General features: G+C 36.6%; 2 protein-coding genes across 2 annotated transcripts; both read left to right on the top strand.

Annotated features, from left to right (window-relative positions):
* Positions 1–6,148: 6,148 nt before the first annotated feature.
* LOC126610601 (potassium transporter 8-like) lies at positions 6,149–11,236 on the top strand. The gene is made up of 8 exons (XM_050278699.1): positions 6,149–6,859; positions 6,971–7,460; positions 7,560–7,613; positions 9,011–9,271; positions 9,353–9,405; positions 9,481–9,604; positions 9,685–9,939; positions 10,026–11,236. Exons 1-8 carry the CDS (start codon positions 6,821–6,823, stop codon positions 11,075–11,077), a joined length of 2,328 nt encoding a protein of 775 aa, XP_050134656.1. The 5' UTR covers positions 6,149–6,820; the 3' UTR covers positions 11,078–11,236.
* A 1,150-nt stretch (positions 11,237–12,386) lies between these two features.
* Positions 12,387–15,886, top strand: LOC126610607 (uncharacterized). Its single transcript, XM_050278705.1, has 6 exons — positions 12,387–12,864; positions 12,969–13,055; positions 13,209–13,385; positions 14,226–14,396; positions 14,507–14,719; positions 14,808–15,886. The coding sequence occupies exons 1-6, from the start codon at positions 12,777–12,779 to the stop codon at positions 15,707–15,709; spliced, it is 1,638 nt and encodes a 545-aa protein (XP_050134662.1). The 5' UTR covers positions 12,387–12,776; the 3' UTR covers positions 15,710–15,886.
* Positions 15,887–17,604: the final 1,718 nt, after the last annotated feature.

Genomic DNA, 17,604 nt, shown 5'->3' on the forward strand with positions numbered 1-17,604 from the left:
TAGAAAACAATAAGCATTTGCAAATGAATCTTAGACATGGGGAACAATTAGATGTGGGAAATCAAGTCATTGGGTTGTAATGACTCTCCGTTAAGATCCATTTAATTTGATATCATAATATAGAGGTGCGACTAATAGTGGTGATAATTATATAAGTTGAAATCAAGCTAAATAGTTTGACAAAAAAAAAATCAAACTAAATAGGTCTTAATAAGTATCCGTTAACAACTCAATGCGTTGATTTGCCATCTCTTAGATCAATAACATTTTGAACACCTGGGCACATGTATATTGTCTAGACATTTCCGGTCATGTTCATCAACTATAATTGTGTGGAGACTATTAAATGGATTTTCCCCCCCTCTGATTTGTGGAAATCTATTAAATGGATTTTCCCCCCCTCTGATTTGTGGACATCTATTAAATGGATTTTCCCCCCTCTGATTTGTGGACATCTGTATACTCCTTTTCCTAGTTTGTGAATAGTATAAATTAAACAAAAATTAAGAAAAATAAATCAAAGAAGAAGAGATCTAATTGAATCATTGGATCGCATCCATGTTGTTCCATAAATTATGCAGCAACCTCACGAAAGTTATAAATCCCTTCTAATGTTGGAAATTGAAGGAAAATAATACATGTATAATTTGGTTTTGTTTTTGGTCAAGGTAATAATTTGGATTTTTGTTGTTGTCAAACAATAATAATTTGGATTTGGTGATGCAATCTTGAGCTAGCTGAGAGCTGACCAATAAGATGTAGGAGCGGCATAAAACTCGTAAATTATGAATTTGGATCTTCTCCGAGACTACCTCCAATCATTGGAAATAAAGTTTAATAATTTGAGCTTGAAAATATTAAGTCATAACTTAGAAAATGTTTTTTTCTTGTAATAATGATGGTTTAAGATTTTAACCCGATATTATTAAATAATAATTTTAGTCTAATTTTTTTATGTGGTAATTTTTTAAAATAAAATTTATGTAGATCATCTTAATTTATTTTTATAAACATTTTAACTCAAAAATATTTAAATTTCGATAAATAATTAAATAATTAAAAATCATACAAATACATAAGTATTTATAAAGTTTTAAGTGATTTGATTTAAATAATTTTTTTAAATTATTTTAGAAGTTAGATTTAATTTTGAGCCGTCAAATATTGTTTTTTATTGTTAAATTTGATCTCATTTGATTACAACCGTTGAATTATAAGTAAAAGAATAAAAAAATGTTTGAAATATGACAGTTTAATGGGTCCAGAATAATTTAAACTAGACTTAATTTCTGTGGGGAATCTATCCCAAAGATATATTTTCTCTCCAAGGCTTATTTGTGCGACATGGGCTAGTGAAATGAGTTAATGAGAACTGTCAGATTCAATCGAGTGATCTGGGTTGCCTTGTCATTAGGCTCTAGACGGTGAGATCCGTAGAAGATCTATATTTGAGTTTTATGACCTCAAGTGGTGGTTTGTATTTACTTATAAAATGAGGATTAGTTGTGGGGCCCACACCATATCAAACTTCAACGATCCAAACCGTTTATTTTTAAAGTTATACCTAATAGATTATCCTTACAAAATAATAGCCAAATCGAAAATATTTGAGGCATCTAATTTAGTTGAAAGAAATTGATGAACACTATGTTCTAAGAAAATATTGAAATTTCATCATGACAATTAAATAGGCAAATGATTTTGGATTGAATTGAATTTTTACAAGAATGATCTACAAATCGTGACTTATAAAATAGATAGTTTGAATCATTGAAATTAGATGTGGAGAGAGTCTCATCACTAATCCCCATTTAAAAAAAAATGAAAATCGCTTCCTCTAAAGTACCTGTATATATATATTGCAAGAATCTTTCATAAAACAAAGAAATAAATAAAAAATTTACTAGCTATAACAATGACCTGCACTTCTGCACTATTGTTTGACATTTCTAATTCGATGCTTTCTCTATCAGCTTTAAGTAAAGGATCTAGATTATCTATTAGTGCTTAATGTGTATATACATCTGAGTGCATAAAATTTTAAAAAGGGTAATGGTAATGCTTAGGAGGTCAAATTTTTAAATTCAATTTGGTAATTATTTGTAAATTTGATTTAAAAACTTAGTCTTCTTAGTATTTTTTTTAAATATTCAATTTTAATAGCATATGGATAAGAAAATGACGAAATGTGAGAATTTATGTTGAAAAGTAATGCAGCGAAAATAATAAAGATAGTAAGACCGTTTAAGCTCTAAAAACAAGAACAATGAAAAAAACGTATCAAATTTTATTTTATAAATGAGATCTTGGTACGAGTATAATCTCTTCTGGTGTAAATAGACATGCAACTATTTGGCCAAAAGGCATCTGTGCAAAATCCTAGTCGTTTTGCCATTCTCTTCGAAAGGTGCAATATGAATTTAAGTTTGACACGGTAGAAATAATTAGGTTAAAGGATCATGAACCGTCACCTTGAAGAATTTTGAAACTCCAGAAATTTGAAAGAAACTCTCAATTTTTAATTGAATAATATGTTAAGATGATAAAGTACAATCCTAAATGTTGTTTAAGTGGTCTTAACAAACCCTATCTCCGAATAGGAAATATATTAAACAAATAACAAAAAGACAGTAAAATAGTAAACATGAATTAAACACATTAAACGACCGAATTCGCCTAAATTACGAGTCTCGTCTTTTTTTCTTTTTCAAATCCATATATTACGGGTCCATAATTGATATGTCAAATTTAAGTAATGTTAATCCAAACAACTTGAAAGGTCCAAAACATCTACTTTTAGATATGATAGCATCAAATAATCTTTTAACCCGTGAATTACTACTTCTTCAATTACTTTTCTAAATTAAATGGCGCTTCCTTCTTTTAAATTTCTCGCATCTGAAATAACTCAAATTCTGTCCTCTATCATCAACACTTGGCCCTAACTTCAAAATCCTCAAAACCTCATTTTTTTGAGTGGTGATTTACACACCTATTTTTACTTCCACACACCGTCTGTTAATTTCTGTCATTTGATTATTTTAAATTCATTCGATCAGCTTAAAAATTAAGTGGTGTGTGTGGAAGGTATAAAGGAGTATGTGGATAACACTACCATTTTTTTCTTTACTCATGCATATGTCATTTATAATTGATCTGTTAGTTGTTCCATATAAAGAAAGGAAAGTGATATTCATCCATCTATTTTTATCTCTCATACATTCTTATTAATTTTTTATCATTGATCTTCATCCATTCATTTTATTCAAAAATAGGCGCATGATTAGCACTATCTTAAAGAGAGTATTATTTTCACAAGCATAAATGTCTCTTGTCTGCAGTTTAATAGCAAATGGGAGAACAACAGTTGGATATTATTTTGGGGCAGCTCAAGTGATAAGTGAATGAATTGATCGATCACTCAAGGTAATGGGATCCAACCAATTGATGTCAAATATCCCCATTTAGATTCGAAAATCCAAAAGTTTAAGCAACAGGAAAGAAAAAGTTGTGGTGACCACTCGAAAAAGAAAGTTAATATTAACGTGACACCAAATTGGATTTGCACTTTTGCTTTCGCTAGCCCTTCCTTCCTCCTTGGCATCTACTACGTACTGCTTCAATCATACGTGCACGGTTGTCTTCATCCTCTCCACATTCAGCTAGCTTGATGTGAATGCCTCCCTTCCCAATCATACATCTTTATCTCATATCATCTTCTTATCTAATTAATCTTGGATCGTCCTCTCTTAATTATTATAATCTTTTTCTACGATTCATTCGGTCACCATTTCCATTGAGTCAAATTCGGTTGTTCCAACTCAGGATATTGGAACAATCAATTAATAGTTTTTTTTATTTTTTTTTATAATTTGATTAGCTCTGGTTAAGCTAGTTACGGTTTAGTTTTTTGTTTTGAAAAATTGACTGAAATGATATTCTTCAAATCTCAATTACTCAAATGATCTATATTTTTAGTATGTCATTGATTATAATTCATTCAACAGTTGATATTTAATTTTCGATCATTTGCCAAGTTTCCTTTTTTTTTTTAATTCGAACGATAATTTATTTTATTTTAAACTATGATAAGAGAGATTCGAAGTTAAGTTGAGGTATAGACACACTGCCTTAACTAATTTGGCTGCATCCATACACGCACGCTGGGAGTTAGTTGGCCATTTACCATATATGATGTGGATGATTAATGACTTGTTTAAAATTATAGGTAGGTCAAGGTTTGTCTGCATGTATATGTATGTAAGCACTATAAAGGATTCCATGGGGTCCTCGACCTAATTTGAGCACTTTCAGTTTCATGTAAGCAAGAACAACGCATTTAGGGCATTGGGGAGAATGGGGTCCATCCATGCATCATGCATATAAGTGCTGCATTTTCACCAAATTTTCTGGTAGGATTCGAAGAATTGAGATTCTCTCTGAATTGTTAAAGTAGTTAGATTCAGAAATTTGGGTTGTTCAAGAGAGAGATCTGAATCGTTCAAAGATTTCATTCTATGTGAGGTGGGCTAATATGATGGACTAATCAGGACTACATGATTTAAATTGAGCAATCCAAATTTTTTAGTTCAACTGCTCCGAATACAGAAATCTAGAAAAGATCTCAACTCGAATTTGAACTCTAAGGACGTTTTTCTTTGTCACAATTTTTGTGTGAAAGAGTAGCTCACTCAAATATGATTTAATTGTTTGGAGTTTAATTTACTTGCAGGACTCAAATTCTAAATCCTTTCTCTCGTCTTCTCTCTGTCTGTTTCCTTGCATTACAGGAAGTTGTATTAGAATCTCAGCAAAGGAAGTATCTTCTTCTTGCGGGATTGCTTAGACAAAAGGCAACTTGCTTTATAGTAATAAAAGGCACATATTTAGGTTCAAGATGCTGCTAATCTTTTAGGGCTGCTAAGCATATTTTTCTCTGGTCTAACCACTCGTCTCTGGTATCTTAAAGCGACTTCACTTTAGATAGTGAAAGATCAGAATTTTGGCTAGGAAAACCAAGACCTATGCAATCGTGCCCTTGAAGAGAAATTTGTGTATGGTAGGTAGATCTTACGCATAACCGATAATATCTTCAGCACCTAACCTGAAATAATCGGGTTGCATTCAAAATTTTCTCCATGCAAATGGTGAGTCGAACTTCATTGTCTTTCAACTGCACACCGTTTGAATTTATTCTTTCAAAGATTATGGATTGAGGCATAAATAAAAGCTAGCCTTCTTTAAACACGCTTATCAAACTTATTTATAAAAAGTAGGTGGAGAGATTCTTGGCTATCTCAAGGATATTTATTCTTCTTCTATCTCTCATAATAATGTAACAGTATATTTTATTCTTATATTTCTCATCACGCAAATTCCTTGGCATCTATACAAATGCGCTATTGGCGACTCAATTCTTTCTCTTTATTTCTCTATAAACAGAAAGGGTTTGGCGGCCAACCTATGATTTATTCGCGATTGGTAATGACATAACCGAGAGAGGGGTATAAGAGATAAGTTACACGCTGGGTAACACAGCGCATATGTTATGGTCACGGAGGCGACGAGGTGAATAAATATGTCTGCATTATATTTTTATCCTAAAGAAATATAGGTGATGTATTTTGTTCGTGTGCTAGGGTTTAGACTCCTCCAAGTAGGTGGTGGTAGGCTACTTGTCTAATTAGTTAGCAAACATGAGTTGCCAAAAACAAAACAATTTATTGTTTAATTAGTTTGTCAATTGACCACCATTTGCCTCTAATAACACCAAAATATAATATCACACGCAAAACACACCCCGTTTACTGTATTATATTTCTGTAAAATCCTGTGGACACTAGAATAACAAAATAAAAAGATTTTGCCCTTTTAGTCCTTAACTTATTCAATTCTTTAAATTACACTTTTCCCCATCAAACACCATGAAACTGCAAAAATGCCACTCTAGATATTTGCCCAAAGTAGAATTCTCTTCTCTCATCTTTTCATCTCTTTCCATCATCTTTTCTTAAATTTTCTATTTTATTTTTTTATATATATAAAATGATTAATATAAGATATTAACGTAATTTAATTCTGACCGTTTAAATTAAAGAGAATGAAAGAAAAAGGAAAAAGAAGAAGAAAGGAAATCCTAGTCTTATTTGGGTTCCAGACAAACACCAATGATTCACTGACAAGTGAGGAGCTTGCAGTCTCACAGTTGATGGGTTGCAGTTTAATTGCTGTGTCAGACTATAAATACGTTCAGAGATGAGTGTCAAGTGCTAAAGAATTTTTCAGTGAGTGCATGCTTGCTTACAGATCACTACTTTTCCCCCTCTCCCAGTATTTGCTTCTCTCTCAGATACGGCCAAGTGGAGACGATGATCTCCTCAGAAAGTTCCACCTCTGCACCTCTCTAGAACAAACAGCTTTTTAGCTGAAAGAGAAAACCAAACTCAAACCTACCATTTGTTTTCACAAATTAGGATCCCTTTTCTCTCTCTCCTCCTCTCTTTCTCTCTCTAAAACCTCCCACCTCCATTTTCTATTCTGCAGCTCCAATTCCTTGTTCCCAACCACCCTACCATTCTCTATCTTCTTTTTTCTGGTTTTTTGGTGTTTGTTTTTTCTTTATTTGTTTGCATTGGTTGGTTTTAAACTACTACTAGTTCTACAAGAAAACAGATAAAAATCCAATCTTTACTATTTTGTCTGTCAAATTTCTGGATTTTCTCTACTTGGGTGAAGTGGGGAGGGTGTTAATCCACCTGGGGTTTCTTTATTTTCCTGGAAAGAATGGGTTTTGTATAATTTCTAGAGTTGAGTGGCAGTCATGGATCTGGAGGGTGTGATCCGCAGCCATCCAATCAAGGTAATACGTGTGGCAGAGTGTAGCAGTGTGAGTATTTCACTACCCCATTTCAAATTCTCAGCTTTTCTGATAATCGCTTCTTGTGCTTCTGCTTTTGCTTAACTGTTGCAGAAAGATTCATGGATGACGGTGTTAACTCTGGCTTACCAGAGCCTGGGAGTAGTCTATGGAGACTTAAGCACGTCTCCTCTCTATGTCTACAAAAGCACTTTTGCAGAAGACATTCACCACTCAGAAACCAATGAGGAGATTTTTGGGGTTCTCTCGTTTGTGTTCTGGACGCTGACGCTGATTCCATTAGTGAAATATGTGTTTATTGTGCTTAGAGCCGACGACAATGGCGAAGGTGGGACTTTTGCTCTGTATTCTCTGCTTTCCCGGCACGCCCGGGTGAGCTCCTTGCCCAATTGCCAGCTGGCGGATGAGGAGCTGTCGGAGTACACAAAAGATGGGGTTGTTCCGACAGCGAACAGCGCTTTCGGGTCGAGTTTGAAATCGACATTGGAGAAGCATAAGGCGCTGCAAAAGGTGCTGCTTGTTCTGGCTTTGATTGGAACTTGTATGGTTATTGGTGATGGGGTGCTCACACCAGCAATTTCTGGTACTTTTGAGGTTATATACATGATGATATTAGTTTTTGGGTTTTAAAGTTATGGAAATTGGGATTTGAATGATGAGAATTTGCTTCTTGTGGGTGCAGTGTTTTCCGCTGTTTCGGGATTGGAGCTCTCCATGTCGAAAGAGCAGCATCGTTGTAAGTTATTCGTCGTTGGAGCTTTTAATTTGATCCTGCAAATCATTTACATTGTTTTAGGAGAAGATTGAGTTTAAGGGATTTTGGTTATGTGGTTGACGTTCTCTGCAATTTTCCTTATCTGGATAGAATATAACTTTCCAATTCTAATTTAGGAGCAGCTAATAGAAATGTTGGATATTAAAATATGCACAGCGGAAACATAACTTCATGATCGATACAGAATAACTTAGAAAATGATGTTGTTGAGTAGTTAATCCGGATTAGGACCGCTAACACGGCTAAGAGAATTCTAAAAAGTGAAGCTGCTTAGTGATAAGATGCTTTGGCTTATTGGTTCACAGAATTTCTTTGCATCTGTACTGAGTATATCTGCAAAGAGACTTTTAACATGTGCAAATCATGGTTTGGAATCTAAATCTTACTATTTGCATTACTAATCCAAAATCGTGGTTGCTCTAGATTTCAGAAGCTTTCTCTTGGTTTCTATTGCGTAGACGCGAAGTTAGTGACAAGCAGGCAATACCAAATTTTAGAAAAATGAAAACATTATCGCGGGGACCCCTACAAAAATCAAGACAAATTAGCCTGCGTTAAGTAAAGTCAGATCACCATCAAGCTAATAAAAAATAATTTGAATGTTTAGTGCAACACCCGGTTAGTTTGGTCTGTTCCTTTTTCAGTCAACATTTGATTGAACTTGTTTGTAGGAAACAAAGTTTAATTTTGATGTGAGTAAAAAGTCTTGTCTTTTATAAAGTTAAAAGGATGTAATGTAGCTATATAAGATGAAGAAGAAAGGTGATTAATTTAGGATGGCTTTTCGATTAGATTATAAATTATGAACTGAGTCCTCTGATCAGGCATGCATAACTATGACTTTGTTATCGAGCCTTGACCCACTTGCTGCTGGCTAAAACATTTGATTAACCAGAATGAAGTCACCATCTTATCATTATATTTTCAAGTGCCTCTACTGTTCTAGTTAAATTATCACCTTATACTAGTCACACTGTACATTTGTGTGTTTTTCTAACAATTAGCATTGTTTAACCTCTTGTCGGTGATCCTGCCAACTTTAATTCTCTGGTGCTTGCTAACAGAAAATTGTCAATTGGACTTTGAGTAGCCATTTAATCAAATAGTGTAGCCTTAGCTTGGAATGCTTGAAACAGCAATTCAAAGCTCAAAGCTGATGTTGTATCTCCCTTTTAGCTTATTCATGTTAAGATATAATACAACAAGAATTTACTATTCTCGTTCTTTTTCCTGCTTCATATCTTCATGCTGCTTTATGCACATTCCTACTATCTCGATTAGCAACCAGATGGTTTACCTACATATTGGTTATCATTTATCAGCTTATTGTATTTCCTTATTGTATCTTGCTTCTGCAGATGTTGAAGTCCCTGTTGCTTGTGTCATCCTCGTATTTCTGTTTGCCCTTCAACATTACGGGACTCACCGAGTAGGGTTCTTGTTTGCACCGGTTGTGATCACATGGCTTTTGTGCATCAGTTCCATTGGTGTATACAACATCATTTACTGGAATCCCCATGTTTATCAGGCACTCTCTCCATACTACATGTACAAATTTTTTAAGAAGACTCGGAAGGGAGGTTGGATGTCCTTGGGCGGTATACTGTTGTGCATGACAGGTACAAGAGTATGTTAGTGAATCATCTTTTCATGGATGCTTATTGTTACCTTCTCTGACATTATCTTGTTTATCTTTGAAGGCTCGGAAGCTATGTTTGCTGATCTTGGACACTTTTCACAGACGTCAATCAAGGTATCCAAACTGAATAATATTGGCCAAATGGAGATTTTCATCTCTACTAAGTAATCTGTCACATTCACCTTGCAGATTGCTTTCACCTTTGTGGTTTACCCGTCCTTGATTCTAGCATACATGGGACAAGCTGCATACCTTTCTAAGCATCATATCATAGAAAGTGATTATCGAATTGGATTCTATGAATCAGTTCCCGGTAGGTGTCTAGCCATACTTGTAGCAGTTGTAACTGTAAAATTTGAGATTAAGCTAATTAGGATTCTCTCCTTGTCTCAGAGAAATTAAGATGGCCCGTCTTGGCAATAGCCATACTTGCTGCGGTGGTGGGAAGTCAAGCAATCATAACTGGAACTTTCTCGATAATCAAACAATGTTCTGCTTTGGGTTGCTTTCCGAGGGTCAAGATTGTCCACACGTCTTCGAAAATACACGGTCAAATTTACATCCCCGAGATTAACTGGACTTTGATGTTTCTATGCTTGGCTGTTACCATTGGTTTTAGAGACACCAAAGCCATGGGAAATGCATCAGGTACCGTCCACTTCAACCTAATATTTTGGCTCGTGCGTGTGCGTGTTAGCTTTTGTATAATGTATTTATGTCTTACCTTCGTATAGGTTTGGCCGTTATAACTGTCATGCTGGTAACTACCTGCCTTATGTCTCTAGTCATAGTCTTGTGCTGGCACAAAAGCCTCTTCTGGGCAATTTGCTTTATATTATTCTTCGGCTCCCTTGAGGCACTCTACTTCTCAGCATCGCTCATGAAGTTTCGTGAAGGGGCTTGGGTCCCGATTGCTCTTTCATTCATCTTCTTAATGGTTATGTATGTTTGGCACTATGGCACCTTCAAGAAATACGAGTTTGACGTCCAAAATAAAGTCTCCATCAACTGGCTCCTCAGTTTAGGTCCTACTCTAGGGATTGTTCGAGTCCGGGGGATTGGCCTTATACACACTGAGCTCGTCTCTGGGATCCCGGCTATTTTCTCTCACTTTGTTACCAACCTCCCTGCTTTCCATCAGGTTGTAGTTTTCCTCTGCATCAAATCCGTCCCAGTCCCACATGTCAGACCCGAGGAAAGATTCTTAGTGGGAAGAGTTGGTCCAAAGGAATACCGGCTATATAGATGCATAGCACGCTATGGTTACCGTGATGTTCACAAGGATGACATGGAATTCGAAAGAGATCTGATTTGTAGTATTGCAGAGTTCATTCGGTCAGAGAGACCAGAATGCAATCTGAGTCTAGTAAAATTGGAAGATGATGAGAAAATGACAGTTGTTGGGACTTCATCATCAAATTTAGACGGCATAAGAATGTCTGTAGCTGAACCGGATTCCTCCGAAATAGCAAGCACCTCAGAGTTGCAGGAGATAGGGCCTACCGAAAAGGCAAAGAAGAGAGTGAAGTTCGTTGTTCCAGAAACCCCACGAATCGACAGGGAAGCAGTAGGGGAGCTGCAGGAACTGATGGAAGCAAGGGAGGCAGGAATGGCATTTATATTAGGCCACTCTTACGTGAAGGCGAAGAGAGGATCAAGTTTTATGAAGAAAATAGTGATCAATTTCGGGTACGATTTCTTGAGGAGGAATTTTCGAGGGCCGAGTTATGCTCTGAGCATTCCTCATGTATCTACTCTGGAGGTTGGGATGGTCTACCACGTATAATTCTGTGTATACGATTCAACTTTGTAATCAAATGTTTTTCTTTGGGTTTGTTTTATTTTTCTTGATATTTTTGCTGTTGTGGTCATATTTTATGCTGCCCTTTGCACTGTAAAACCTTGTAGAGCTCTTAGGCAATAATGCAAAGTGCTTCTGGTGGTACTGACTTCTGAGCATGCTTTTCTCAGCAGTACATATATGCCAACATCAATAAGAGAGTTGGGCCAAGTTTTCGGCTTTTTAGTTAGGTTCTGTTTGCAAAGGTTTTAGCACTAGATCAAATTCAATATTTTTTTTTTCGAGTGATATTCTAATTTAAAGCTATGGAGGATTCGCAAGCATAGAGAGGAGAGTGCACTGTTCTAGCTAATTTTTTTATGTCCACATCCGCAATTCATCATTTCATCTAAAGTGGTAAACCACTTTCATCATTAGATACTAGAAAGATCGAATTGCAGACAAGGTAATGTTATTCACACTCATTTTTACAAACACCTTTCAATTTTCAGACGTCGGATGAATTGAAGATCTATGCTAAAAAATGATAAGGGTGTGCAAGAGGTAAAAATAAGTGCGTAAATAACACTATCCTTGCAAAAATAAATGTGATACTGATGGAATGGGAGTCTTTGCTAATTTAGAAGAAACCTCAGAAGGACATGATAGAGGTTTATCTACACCGATATGCCAGGAAGATATTTAAAGTCAGTTATATTATGTGTTTTAACTTACTAGCATAATAGTACGTGATCGAGTTTCAGTTACCGCTGCAATGACAGTTTGTTTCACTTAAGAGACGGAAGAGAGAAAAAATATGATTTTGTTGACCATTGAAAGAAACACAAAGATTCAAAGAAGGTTAAAAAAACATTCCCACGACTACTTTGGTTTGTTAGCATATGACACATGAGATCTGAGCACATGTGAGATGAGGAAGAAGAAACAAAAAGACAACATTAAACAGAAGCATCAAATGAAGAACAAATAATTGAAGTTGGAGAGTTGTAAGTTGTTGTCTTGTACAAGTTTCGTCACTCCAATTTCTGTGGATGCTCCAACACTGCACAATATCAGCTGATGATCCCAAGAACAACCACACCCTTACAACAAAATGACACTATTACCCCTAGACGCTAGCACGGGGGTACTCTAATCTAATCACGCAATGCCATGTAAAAAAACTCAAGAATATGATAGTGCATTATTAACTAGAGATGCCGTTAAAAGGAAATAAGTTTCTCTCTTAAAGAAGTGAGCACCCACCGTAATTAATTAACAACGGATTGGTTAGCACAAATTTAAGACTGAAAAAGGTGAAGACAGAGGATATGATTCCCTCTCTTCTTTCATTGCACTAGCAGTGAGACCTCTCTCTCTCTCACACACTCTCTCTCTCTCTCTCTCTCTCCCCTTTGCCTTTACCTTTTCCTTTCCTTAACACTGAACTCCATTGTGTTCAATGTTCAGTATCACCAAACCTTCCAAATTCACTATACCCACTTTGTCTCTTTTACCTCCTTTCTCTCTCCTCTCTCTCTCTCTCTCTCTAGAAAGATTCATTCTTACTGAGTAATTTGTAGAAAAAGTGGCAGAACACTGTCTGTGGGGTCTCCTACTTAAGCGGGGTTACTACAAGCTCAGAGCTTGTGAGTGAGTGAGTATTCTTCTGCTCTTAGAGCTCTGATCAACAAAACCAACATCAATGGTGAGGAATTGGGTTGCATTGCTTCTTATTTTTCTTCTTCTCTCTGGGGATTTCTCATCAGGAGTAGCTGCCTCACCTCCTGCAAGTGAGTGAAGTTTCCATCTTTATCCCCCATTCTGCTTCAAATTTGGCTTTGCCTCAATTGGTAATCTTGTAATTTCACATATATGTATGTGTATGTATATGCAGAAATTGTAACTGGGATTGTCTCCAATGTGGTTTCTGCTCTTGTCAAATGGCTCTGGTCATTGAAATCCACCACAAAAACCAGTTCAGGTATTTTTCCCAACTCAGATTTACCAATTTTTCGTATTGTTATGGTTGTTGATGTGGTAATTAGAGAGTGTTTCTCTGGTTGTTAGTTTGGTAATTAGCTAGTGTTCTTTGAAATGGTGAGGTTTATGAGGTTGATGGGGTTCAATTTTTCAGCTGTTCCCAGCCGTTCGATGATGAAATTTGAGGGTGGATACACCGTGGATACGGTGTTTGATGGAAGCAAGCTCGGAATTGAACCACACTCAGTTGAAGTGTCCCCAAGTGGAGAGCTTCTGGTTTTGGACTCCGAAAATAGTAACATCTACAAGATCTCAATGCCACTGTCTCGATGTAAGCCGCTTTCGCTGCCTTATTTCTCGAATTATACCATCATATCACTGCTCTTGTTGCTTGTTTTGTTAACATATATCCAGGGACTCAATTCTAGTTCACCCTAAACTAATCTAAACTGCGGGTGGGAGATTCAAACTCGGGTGCATACTAGGCAATGTGGCTTCGCCCACGTCAGTTCGCCCTAACAGTTAAAACTTTGTATTCGGGTTGATGCGCAAGACATTAGCATTGTTTCTCTGGTTCCTTTCTTTTCTTCTACTCTTGCCAAATTCCATTCATTTATAAAAGTACTGTTGCTGCTTTTATGTGCTTTTGTTTAGTGGAAGACTCTACTTTCTGGATAATCAAGTGCTATCTTTTTGGAGATTTACTTTCTTTTTCTTTTGGTTTGTGACCAGGATTCTCTAATGACCAGTTTAACTTCTTGTTTACTCATCTTAAACTTCTTTTTTTAACCTAAGCCAGATTTAACTACTTTGTGTACTTTAACGTGGGAAACTTGGGTTTGTTATACTTCATGTTATACCTTTAAGCTCCTTCAAAATAAAATCTTTGTCATTTATTGGTTAATGATTCGCGATTTCACTTTTTTCTTTCGTAATTTCAGCTTTATTTGCATTCGAGTATAATCAATCATCAAAACCATCTAAAGAAAGAGACGATAAACTTTGAGATTTACTTTATTTATTATCAATGAAATATGCAAATATAGTCTTCAAACTATCACTTTCGTTATAGAAGTAATTTCAGTACAGTTCCTAGTTTAATGCTTGCTTGCTATCTGTTTTATTTATTTTGGTAGAATCTTTCATATGCTGAATGAATGATGGTTTGCAGATAGCCGACCCAAGCTGATTTCTGGATCACCTGAGGGGTACTCTGGGCATGTGGACGGGAGGCCAAGAGAAGCAAGAATGAACCACCCGAAAGGGCTGACTGTGGATGATAGAGGAAATATTTATATCGCAGACACAATGAATATGGCTATCAGGAAGATAAGTGATGCCGGTAAGTCTTTGGATGTTTAAGGCATCATAGAGGTTAAGGAATCACCACTTTCTTCTGTAATTGTTGTGTCAAATGTAGTGGCACAAAACACTTATTTCACCTTTGTATAGGGGTTACGACTATTGCTGGTGGACAATGGAGCAGAGGAGGTGGTCATGTTGATGGTCCAAGTGAAGACGCAAAGTTTTCTACTGATTTTGATGTGGTATACGTAGGCAGCAGCTGCTCTCTTTTGGTTATAGACAGAGGAAACCAGGCGATTCGGGAGATCCAACTCCATTATGATGACTGTAATGACCGCTACGATGGAACTTTCGGTTTAGGTATATAACTAAAACAGTTTGGACTTTCAACACTGTAATTTGCTTTTAGGTGATGCTGATCTTTAAAATCTGTTCTCCATCATTGCAGGAATAGCAATGCTGATTGCAGCTGCATTCTTCGGTTACATGTTGGCATTGCTGCAGCGTAGGGTGCAATCAATGTTTTCGTCAAATGATGCAAGTTATTTACATGACCAAAGAACTCCTATACATAGGGCTGCAACAGTAGCACCATATCAGATGACTCCGAAATCCGCCAGGCCGCCTTTAATTCCCAATGAAGATGAACCCGAGAAACTAGATGACAGCTTCTTTGGTTCACTAGGAAAGATTGTTCTCAACACTGGCTCGTCTGTGGCTGAAATCTTTGGGGGAGTATTTACGGGCTTTAGAAGTAAGCCCCGACAATATCACATACAGCAGCAGTATCATCAAGCTAATGAACATTCAAATGCTTGGCCCTTGCAAGACAGCTATGTTATTCCAGACGAAGACGAGCCTCCATCAATAGAAACCAGATCCCCAACCCCGAATAAAACCTATCCTTACATGACCAAAGACCTAGAGAAGTCTCACCATTCGAAGCAAAGTCAAGCCTACTATAATTCATGGGAGGGTGAACATCAGCAACAACAACAACAACAGCAACAACTTCAGATGCAGCTGCAGCAGCAGCAACGACACCATATGCAGATGCAGCAGCATCAGCAACAGCAGCAGCAGCAGCAACGACACCATATGCAGATGCAAATGCAGATGCAGCAGCATCAGCAACAGCAGCAGCATCACAGGCATTACTCAACAAACCCAAATACATACTACGAGAAGAGCAGCGAGACAAATGAGATTGTGTTTGGGGCGGTTCAAGAACATGATGGACGCCGTGAAGCAGTGGTGATAAAGTCAGTAGACTATGGAGATTCTAGGTATAACCACCACAACATTCGACAGCGTTTCAATTATGTGGGTTATAATTCCTCTGGTTACTGATTATCCCATCAAAAAACACAAGAGTATCATCCTTTATGTTGTATTTCTTATTTTCTGAAGGAAATGTTTGCTTTCCCAGAGTTGTCTTCAAGGAAATGTGCAAGTTTTATAGCTCAGATTAGGTGTGTATTTCTCTCTGTCGAGATCCAAAGAATCAAAGTGGTTTTGATTTGCAGACCTAAGCCGCAGTGGCTAGATCGGATGTGGTTTTCAGCCATGGATCACGAAATCTTGTTGGACAAACAGGCCCATAAAATATAATTCTTAGCTATACCATATGGGCCATCTCGTATTAAGATTTCTTAACAAAGCTCTCTTTTTAAAATGAAAAATAATAAATTTGTGTCCCAACATTTTTTTTTCTTTTGAACAATTGATATTATCTACATTTTAAAGGAAGGAGGATGGGCTTAGTCTCACAATAGACGATCAATAATGTGGTTCAAATTCGTCTTTAGAGAAAATCGAACTTAAAATCTCTCACTTACCTACCACTAGACCGTACTTATCAAAACAAAAATAAAATTTAAATATGGAGCATCTATTCGATAACCATTTAATTTTTTTGTCAAGCTAGGTTCAGTTAACGAGATTGAAAAGAAAAAGAAAACTAATGAAAATGACTTGAAAATTTTGAGTTTTAACGATAAGGACAAAATAAAGGATAAAGTGAATAGTACCATAAGCTTTTCGTTAAAGTTTCCAAAAAAATAAGGCAAATATCGGCTTTTTTTTCTTTCCATTTTCCGTTGGGTTGGATATTTATCATTCCCAAATTCCAGCCCACTGGACTTGAAAATTAGTTCATAGGTATTAAATTTACTATTTCAAGACAATTCACATTTTTCATTGAAGATGCTCGTAGTATGTAAATTCAAACACATGTAACTCTCTATTAGAACGATGAATAAATTAAAGAATGTAACTTTTTTACACAAGTATAGTTGACTTCCTTGTTCCTCCTAGATCATGAGCACCTGAACTAGGAATTTCAAACAATTTCTTATTTTCTTATCACTACCACAATATCGTATAACACTATCAGCTAGCTCTGCTGCATTTGAACCCTAAAGACTAGAGTAGCTAGCTAGGACTAGGAGCTAGCACACCTTCATTTGTTTTGCATGGAATATTAATGGCCTTCGCCGGGGCTTGGACCAGAATTCTTGATTCCCCAGAGGGAAAGAACATCGGCAAAGTAATTACCAACGCCGCCTCCGCTCTGACCGGCGGCCTTCCTTGGATTGTGGTGCACCGGGTGGCTGTGACTGTGATGATGAATCTGGTGATGAACGGGAGAACCATGCACGTCAAGAGGGCGGGCTTCGACTGCGGCAGAGAGCAAAATGAAGCTCACCACAAGTAGGGCAACAATGAAACGGTGGCGGCTAATGATTTCTCTGGCCATGATTTCTGGAGAATATTTGAGTCACTAGTTCTAATGAGTCGAATGATTTTGTTTTGAAGTTATAAAAATTTGTGAAGTAGGGTTTGGTATTTATAAGAGAAATATGGTAAGCTTGTTTTGTTTGACTAAAAAATGGAGGAAAATATTAGTTTGAATTTTAGTGCCCATTCAAACGCGTATGAGAACTGGTTTCATGTGAGGAAACATGGATGAAACTGAAAACCAACGGAGAAAAATTCAAAACCCACGGAGAAAGATTCAAACTTTTGAAGAGGAAATTAAATGGAAAAATAGGACTGACTTTCTCTATGGGTATAGTATAATTTGAATATTTGTACCCGGTAACCTAGTCGTCCAAGTTTTTCTCGGTTTGACCAATATATTCTATTAGCCATCATGCCCCTATATCAATCACTTTTTTTGCACAAATTTTGACCCAGTTTCTATAGAGCTCGCTTCAATTTTAATGATCCAAAACGTCTATCAT

The sequence above is a fragment of the Malus sylvestris genome, chromosome 17, assembly GCF_916048215.2.
Source record: "Malus sylvestris chromosome 17, drMalSylv7.2, whole genome shotgun sequence".
Lineage (NCBI taxonomy): Eukaryota > Viridiplantae > Streptophyta > Magnoliopsida > Rosales > Rosaceae > Malus > Malus sylvestris.